We start from the raw sequence: 9,580 nt of genomic DNA, 5'->3' as shown, positions 1-9,580 counted from the left end.
TATGTATATTGATACGTATATACATATGCATCTATTATAGTACATATATATGTATGTTGGATGTATTTCAGGTGATAATCGATATATTTATGGATGATAAATTGTCATCCACGTCCAATCAACAATATTTAGATCATATATATCCATATAAATATTCAATAATCGTTCATTTATATCATCCATATTCATTATTAATGGATCGAATCGGATGAATATTCATGGATGGAACATACATTGTCATCGCTCACCAGCGCTTTCCCGAGCCGAGCCATAATTCTTAATTCTTATAAATAAAACTTTAAATAAAGTTAACAACGTAAACCAAGAAAATTATGGCCTTTGTTGAAGAAGTTCCTTTCTATACATCCGTCACAATTTTTATATATGTATATCTTGATCTTGATTTGATCATATCAGAGGGACGTACAATATCCAAACTTATAAATTAAGAAAAGTAATTGACTCGTTGATAAAGAATTATCTTTGTATACGTAATTCTTTTTACGAAACATTTCTATTTATAGAAATGCATATATCAGGATTCAATCATATAGAGGTACAATATTAAATTTACACACAAAAGAGGGATCGACTAGTTGATCAAAAAATTCTCTGTATAGCAAAAATTGATTTACAAGACATTTGTATATATGTATAACCGGATTTGAGCAAACAGGAGGTACAATATCCACATCAGATAATTTACAAGACAAACATATCTTTTTTCAAGTGGCTAATCCAAAATTAAAGTTCAAAGATGCCTCGATTTTTTTTTCCAGCAAATTAAATTTGAATAGTACTTTTGTGTTTACCTCAACAAATTTGTAAACCTTTGCGATTTTATACTTAAATTTAGCAATGTCATATACAATTTAAAGAGTGCTTTGTGAAAAATTTAAATTAGTAATGTCACGGGACCACACGAACTCTAGGCTAGATTCATCCATGGTTTTGTGACATTATTTAAGAGAATTCTTAGGCACTCACTACAAAGTTCTGGATTAGCCACATACAACCTTAAATGTATATATCGTTTCAGATAAGTTATTCTCTGTTCAATCAGGCTAACAGAAAAGGATAATATTTTTACTCAAATGTACTCTAACTGAGTTAATCCAGTGGTCGTTTTCGACCCTTTTCTCTAGCTACTACTATACAAAATATGTTAGGAATTTAGCGAGCCCAACAATAACTTGACAACCTAGGTTATTACCCAACTCATAACAAACAAATGATAGCAAAAAACGCGAAAGCTAATGCAAGAAACGTAAATAACATGGGGAATTTAACGTAGTTATATCCAATATTGTTATTGGTTTAATCTACGACCAACCAATTAAATAGACATTCTTATTATTTTCGTAGGTGTTGCAGGTTACAAAACAATAGAGTTTAATATATATGAAGCCTAAAAGCTAGAAAACAAATCTAATAACAAAAATAAACTCAAAATTTAGATTTCCAACTTGACCTCCATTTCAAACCAATCCCATTTGGATCAACTGCAATCCCATTGAGTTCAGGATTTCTGTTCACATCCACACAAAACATTCCACTTGGATTAGTAAGATCCCATCGGGATCAGGATCTCTATTCTTAATTTCATTGTTATCGCACTTTGTTTAGTTCTAACTTCACACCACAACAAAATATGTAAAGTGTCGCCTCATTAATTTACAAGTTCATGCATGTTCTAAATATAATAATGAGCCCTTATAAATTTTAAAATTTTTAGTAGATTCAAAAATTGATAATATTACTAAAATCTTATCATTATAAAATTTCCAATACATTCAAATATTGATAATATTACTAAAACCTTATCATTTACAAGGGTCATTATCAAGAGGGAAACACTTTTTTGGAGAGAAGTGGGGGAAGTAATTTTTTCGTTTTATTTGAATTTTTTTTTTCAAACATTAAAATCACATGAAAATGTGAACATTTAAAAAAGACGCTTTGTGACGATTGTTATTATTTTGGCGAAAAAATGCTCGAAGAAATAAATGATAACATTCATCATGAGTAATGTTTTAATTAGAGTTTTTTCATCTTTATTTTTCCATCTTGTGGGAAGTTTTTTTTCCTTCAAAACTTAGCCCTTTAGAGTTTAGGGTTTAGTCCCCAAACCCAAAACTCTAAACTCTAAACCGTTCGTGTTAAAAATTCAATCTAAACCCTAATTTCTAAACTCTAAACCCTAATTTCTAAACCTTAAACCCTAATTTCTAAGCCTTAATTTATGAAATCTAATTTCTAAATCCTAACATCTAAACTTTAAATTCTAACCCCTCAAAAGAAAACTTTAATTAAAACATTATATATGATGGATGTTATCATTTATTTCTCGAGCGTTTTTCCGCCAAAATAATAACATTTATCACAAAGTGACTTTTTATAATGTTCATATGTTAATGTGATCATATTATTTGAAAAGAAAAATCATAAAAAAACGAAAAAAAAAAATATTTCACCCCAAAAAAATACTTCCCTCTTGATTAAAATTACAAATAGCAAAACAAGTTGTTATTGTGTCCTAAATCCCTCAATCAAAATAACTTATGACTTCGGTTTCCATTTCAGAGCTTCCGATATGCTTCAGCAGCTTCCGAAAAAGAAAAAAAAAAAACTTATTCCTTTTGACGTTTGCTTTTTAGAACTTGGAGCACTAATTGAATTAATCATTGCATTTTATAATGAGAATTGAGCCCATGGGTGTATAATGAAAACTTCCGGATCAATTATGAAGGTTTGCTACTTCTTTTGAAGTAATTTGTGTCGATAAAAAAAAATAAAAAAATAAAAAAATTAATAAAAAGTACATTTTTGTTTCTACTGTAAACTATTTTTTCTTGCCATACTTGAACCAATAGCAAAACATGAAAATAAAAAACAGTTTCTTAGAATTTAAGCTCTTTCAAAATTCCAGTATAATAACCTACTCAAATAGTAAAATTTGAAACAAAATCAAAGTCCAAAACATTACACTACATTTGCTTTATAAATACGTTTGCTATTCAAGTTTATGTAACAAACAAATATCCTTCTATCAAAATGTCTAATCCAGTAACTCCGTCAGTAAGATCCAAGAGGAAGAAGGTGTGGGTTGATTATCTAGTCGAATTCCGATGGATTTTGGTCGTCTTCATCGTTCTTCCGATGTCTCTTACACTATACATCCTTGATTATCTCAAAGAACTCAAATCCCATCTTAAATCATACAAACAACGCCAACTCGAACACGACGAAAACATCCTAAAAGTGATTAAAAGATTAAAGAAACGAAACCCGTTAAAGGACAGCCTTATATGTACAGCCCGAAAGCCTGCAGTGACAGTTGGCATGCGAAATGTGGACTACAAACGAGCTAGGCGTTATGAAGTTGACCTTTCGGCTTTTTGTAACATTCTTGAAATAGACCAAAACAGAATGGTTGCAAAATGTGAGCCGTTGGTGAAAATGGGACAGATCACTAGGGTTACGGTTCCAATGAACCTAGCCCTAGCGGTTGTACCCGAGCTCGATGATCTGACTGTTGGTGGGCTCATAAATGGAAGTGGGCTCGAAGGTAGCTCGCATTTATACGGTATGTTCACTGATACTATTGTTGCGTACGAGTTAATCTTAGCAGACGGACGAATCGTTCGTGCTACAAAAGACAACGAGTATGCTGATCTTTTTTTCGCGATACCATGGTCACAAGGGACTCTAGGTTTACTTAGTTGTGCCGAAATTAAACTTATACACATTAAAGAATACATGAAGTTAACATATAAACCTGTAAAAGGTAACAATATAAAAGATCTAGCGAAAAGGTATACCGATTCTTTCACACTTGAATTTGATAATCATGATTATGATAAGGTGCCGGATTTTGTTGAAACGTTGGTTTACAATCGCTGTGAAGCGGTTTGTATGACTGGGAAATACGCGTCGAAAGAAGAAGCAAATAGGAATTGGGACAAAGTGAATAGTATTGGTTGGTGGTTTAAACCATGGTTCTATCAACACGCGAAAAGCGCGTTAAAAAGGGGTGAATTCGTTGAGTATATACCGAGTAGAGAGTATTATCATAGGCATACGCGGAGTTATTTTTGGGAAGCGAAGCTAATTCTTCCGTTTGCTGATCAATGGTGGTTTCGGTTTCTGCTTGGTTGGATGATGCCACCGAAAATACCTTTACTTAAGGCTACCCAATTCGAATCGGTTCGAAATTATTATCATGATATGCATGTCCTTCAAGACTTGCTTGTCCCTTTACATAAGGTTCCTGATGCCTTAGAATGGGCACATCATGAAATGGAGGTATGTACGTTCTTACTCGAGGTAATTCACGTTTCAATTATGTAGTAATAGTAATATTAATTAGTTTCCTAAAAGGCTAAAAGTAATAAATATGAAAATAAATCATCTTTATTTAACTGAGTGGTTACTGCTCTTTTGAATGTCTGCAAGGTCTCGAGTTAAAGTTCTACTTGAGGATTTCATAATACAATTTACTTTGAATTTGGTTATAGTGTCCTCTGTATGTTTCTTGCAAAAAGTGAGTTCTCCTCATATTTAGCAAGGTTTTCTCGGTAGTTTTCATTGGGTGCAATATCATGAGGTTTCCTCCTAACGAGTGTAGAAAGTGAGCATGACATGTAGATTATGGGTAACTAATGTCCCCATCATAAACTTAAGCCGTTCAAAAAGATATATAAGAAAATAGGATTAGCTCCTTTTCAAAATAGTTAAAAGAAAATACTTGGAGGATAATTTGCCTAATTTAGTAAGAAGGATAAAATTATCAAATTATATATTTAGATGCGGATCGATTACACTACTATGATTTCACCTTTACTTGTTTGAAGCTTTTGGATTTATTGATTGTGAAAGTAAATAATTTTTTTTTAACAAAACAGAAAGCTGGAGTACATTAATGAACGAAAAGATCAATACAATGTTAGCTAGATGAATAGTTTAATCACATTCAATACAATGTTATTAAAAGGAATGTTTGGTATTCTGACCCAAGATTGTTGAGATGTCAATCATTTATTTATTTTTAATAATTTTACTTCGAATATAATAAAAAACCACAATTACTAAACAAAATTTTTCGGGACGAAAATTAAAACTAACAACATTTGTACTGGACAGCTTTTTTTATAAAGATAGAGAACCTTTTAAGTTTTAACATAATAAAAAAAATTATATGACAGCTGCACCCTTGTAGATCCGCATATGTAATACTCATGAACTTTGAATTGATCCACTATTCAAGTTTTGCTATCTCTAATCCTGATAATAGAGAGTTACAATTACTTATTTTATTCTAAAACAGGTGTACCCTATTTGGCTCTGTCCACATAGACTATACAAGCACCCATATAAGACCATGTTATATCCTGAACCCGGGTTCGAGCAAGAACGCAGGCAGGGTGATACCTCATACGCCCAGATGTACACAGACATTGGACTCTATTATTCACCTGGGCCCGTTTTGAGGGGTGAAGTCTTTGATGGGTCAGGTGCAGTTCATCGAATGGAACAGTGGTTGATCGAGAACCATGGGTACGAGACACAGTATGCTGTCAGTGAACTCAGTGAGAAGGATTTTTGGAAAATGTTTAATGGTGAGCTTTACGAAAAGTGTAGAAGGAAATATCGGGCTGTCGGGAACTTTATGTCCGTGTACTACAAATGCAAGAAAGGTAGGAAGACCGAGAAGGAGATTGAAGAAGCCGAAAACGCGAAATATGAGAATGCGTATGCAGAACTTGAGCAGCCAACTGATTAGTTCAAGCTTTAATGTATTAATAGTGTTTATGAGTTTGTTTATGTTCTACTAAAATAAAGTTGTAATAAAAGTCCATATTTGAAAAAATAAGTTCAAAATATGAGTATATTGAAATTATTATCTACTTATACATAGAAATATTTATATGCTTCAACACCTTATTCATTTTATTGAAATTTTAGTCATTCGAATATTTCTATCGGAAGTCATATTCTAGATTGTTTTATTGCAGTTTTTCTTCATTTATGTAACGTACTTATGTGCACTTTTTTTTTTCTTTGAATGTGTTGCATATGGTGATTGTAGTGGATCGCTTGTTGTTTACAATTTTAAGTACCATTAGTACTACAAGTTGGATTTTAAATTTTGTTTTATTTCAAGTCTCAAATACATATACTAGTAACCATGAGTGTGGTGGTTGAATGGTTATGACCCTAGCCTTCCATAGTGGAGGTCATGGGTGCGATTCCAGGCACCCACAGTTATCCACTCATGGCCACGGAGGTTCGCCTGCAATGACTCCGAGCTGCTCGCGTAGCTAGTAGTCGCCCTGGGATTAGTCAAGTTAACCGTTTGTATACCCAGGTTAAAAAAAAAAATACATATACTAGTATGTTCTAGGTTGTAATTTTGGGCCTCGGTTAAAGGTATGATTGGTATCATGGTGCTTCAGCCCGCTTGCACGGTTAGCACACTTACACAATTAGCCCACTTGTACTATTGGTCCACGTCAATGAGCTTTTGTCGGCTTTCAAATTTAAGTACCTAAAAAATTAAGGGTGTGCTTGATTGAGAAGGATAAGAGGAATTCAGAAGATAATGTTAGGTAATATAGTAAGTGCTCTGTTGAGGTTGTAGATCTTGAACAAAAATTGAATGAACAAATTGATAGGGTCCCCGGCGAATCACGGGACGCGACCCAAGGTGTCACAAAGCGAGTTTCATGTTCGAGCTGTTAAAGTAATTGATCGATTGATTTTTCATTCCCCTCAACCAGTAGAACAAGTGCATAAATAGAATATAACACTAACAGAAAGTGGGCTCGCAGGCCCATAACAATAAACTACTAGGCACGCAGGCCCAATGCAACTAATACAAAAGAGTTGGGCTCGCAAGCCCAGAATAACATCGGCTAACAGCCCCCCACAGTTGGAGCGGGAGCATGACGGACGCTCAAACTGGTACGGAACTCATCTAATAAACCCGCTGGAAGACCTTTGGTGAAGATGTTGGCATACTGATATCGAGAGGGAACATGGAGAACGCGCACATGTCCTTGCGTTACAAGATCCCTCACAAAGTGAATATCAATCTCTATGTGTTTAGTGCGTTGGTGCTGAACTGGATTACCTGACATGTAGACGGCACTCACATTATCACAATACACAATAGTAGCGGAAAACAATGGACAATGAAGCTCGCGGAGAAGATTGCGAAGCCAACATGTCTCGGCAACGGCATTAGCAACACCACAGTACTCTGCTTCAGCATAGGAGCCAGATGGGGTCAACTGTCATTTAGATGACCACGACAGGAGGTTATTCCCCAAAAAAACACAATATCCGGAGGTCGATCGACGAGTAGTGGGGCATCCAGCCCAGTCAGTATTCGATTAGGCAATCAAAGACGTGGTAGAGGATGCGAAAAGCTGAAGAACGAGATCAAGTGTACCCTGAATATACCGTAGAATCCGCTTGAGCGCGGAAAAATGCTATTCTCGAGGATCATACATAAATAAACATATATGCTCTACTGCGTAAGCTATGTCGGGCCTCGTGAAAGTGAGGTACTGAAGAGCCCCTGCGACGCTACGATACAATGTCGGATTAGCAACGGGTGGACCAGAGGTATTAAGTTTGGAGCTGGTTTCGACCGGCTTCCTGCTTGGGTGACACCCTAACATATATGCACGTTCGAGAATATCGATGGCGTACTTCTTCTGAGATAGGAACATCCCTCAAGCATTACGAGTAACAGAAATGCACAAAAAATAGTTCAGCGGGCCTAGGTCGGTCATCGAGAACTCCCGATGCAAGGATGCAATAATCCGCTGAAGAAACTCTGTCGATGATGCAGTCAGAATAATATCGTCTACATATAGTAAGAGATATGCAGTGTCAGTGCCCCGTCGATAGATAAATAGAGAAGTGTCACATCGGCTTTGCTGAAAACTGACACTCTGTGTGTACCCAGTAAACCGCTGGTACCATGCCCGGGGGGCTTGCTTCAATCCATAAAGAGATTTCTGCAGAAGACACACATGATCTGGTCGTGAGGGGTCACGAAAACCTGGAGGCTGATGCATATAGACAGTCTCATTAAGATGGTCGTGAAGAAAAGCATTCTTTATATCTAGCTGATGAACGGGCCAGTGTTGAGAAATAGCAAGACTGAATACGGTCCGAATGGTGGCCGGTTTAACAACCGGGATAAACATCTCATCACAATCAATACCGACCTGTTGGCTTCGACCGTTAGCAACAAGTCGAGCCTTATACCTGCTCAAAGTCCCATCAGCATTAAACTTGTGCTTAAACAACCACATGGAGCGAACTATGTTCGTGTCCAAAGGGCGGGGCACAAGAGTCCAAGTACCATTTTTAATTAAAGCATTATACTCTTCGGTCATAGCGTGTTGCCAGTTAGGGTCTTTAAACACGTGAGAGTAAGAGGTAGGAACGGGAGAGGTGGTGGACACATGAAGATTTAAACGTTGTACGGGTTTAGTGGTGCCAAGGCGGTGACGAGTGACCATAGGATGAGTGGAGGAAGTGTTAGTAGAGGTTGGATTTGGTGGATTTGTTGGGATATGAGGTGGTTGCGGTGGTGGTGAGGGAGGTGTGGTATTTTCTGGTGAGGGTGGTGTTGTGTGATCAGAGGTTGACAGTGATGAGGGAGCGTTATTGTTGGTTGAATGTGGGTTAATGCACTAAACGATAAACTTAAGTATGATTAACCAAAGTGTGATTAACAAAAGAATATGTTTTGATGATGACACATACATATGCATAAGTGATGACTGACATCTTAACATAAAACACGCAAGGTCACTAATCCATACTTTATCTTGCAAACAACCAAGTCAAACATAGGTTAAAGAATGAAATTAAAACTTCAGTTAAACACACGGTCGAGGTACGGTCGACCGCATAGTCAACCGTGAAAACCCAAACTGAATTGCAACACAGTTTTGTGAAAACAAGTTGCACGGTCGTCACCACGGTCAACCGCAGTGCGACCGCAGTTCTCTCTATTACCATTTTTGACCAAATAAATTTTGACTAGTTCCTGACATCTATAATTCATGAAACCTTTCTCAACATGCTTAGAATAGATGCCTTCTTCATACTCAACCGAGTTTTGGTCATAAAAACACTAATTGTGATTAATTACGCCTAATGATATCTTAATGACAAATTAACCAAGATTAGGCATAACACATAAGAGTTAATCAATAACTTGTGATCTTAATTCTTATCTAGATATCCTTAGTCTGATCATCAAGTACCAACACACTTAAGCCAATGTCACTAGAACAATGATTGCTATTAGAAATGACTTAGTGATTAATTAAGGCTAAATAAGGAACAATGCTCTCAAGGTTAACTAGTAATGACTTGTAATCCTAAAACATACTTAGATACATTTAGGATGGTCACTAAGTCCCAATTAGAGATTGCTCTTACCTTGTGCATGTGTTGGACATTAATGTGTGCTTACACATTAATCATGTAATGTGTTATATTGCACATTAAACTTATTAAGTGCTTGAATTATAAGTTGTGCAAGTATCTATAT

At 35.9% G+C, this 9,580-nt stretch overlaps 1 protein-coding gene across 1 annotated transcript; it reads left to right on the top strand.

Annotated features, from left to right (window-relative positions):
- Positions 1-3,054: 3,054 nt before the first annotated feature.
- LOC139850413 (delta(24)-sterol reductase-like) lies at positions 3,055-5,782 on the top strand. The gene is made up of 2 exons (XM_071839989.1): positions 3,055-4,305; positions 5,327-5,782. Exons 1-2 carry the CDS (start codon positions 3,055-3,057, stop codon positions 5,780-5,782), a joined length of 1,707 nt encoding a protein of 568 aa, XP_071696090.1.
- The last annotated feature ends 3,798 nt before the right edge of the window (positions 5,783-9,580 follow it).

This window comes from Rutidosis leptorrhynchoides, chromosome 5 (assembly GCF_046630445.1).
Source record: "Rutidosis leptorrhynchoides isolate AG116_Rl617_1_P2 chromosome 5, CSIRO_AGI_Rlap_v1, whole genome shotgun sequence".
NCBI lineage: Eukaryota > Viridiplantae > Streptophyta > Magnoliopsida > Asterales > Asteraceae > Rutidosis > Rutidosis leptorrhynchoides.
Note: the sequence above shows the minus strand (reverse complement) of the source record. Positions and strands in the feature narration are given on the sequence as shown.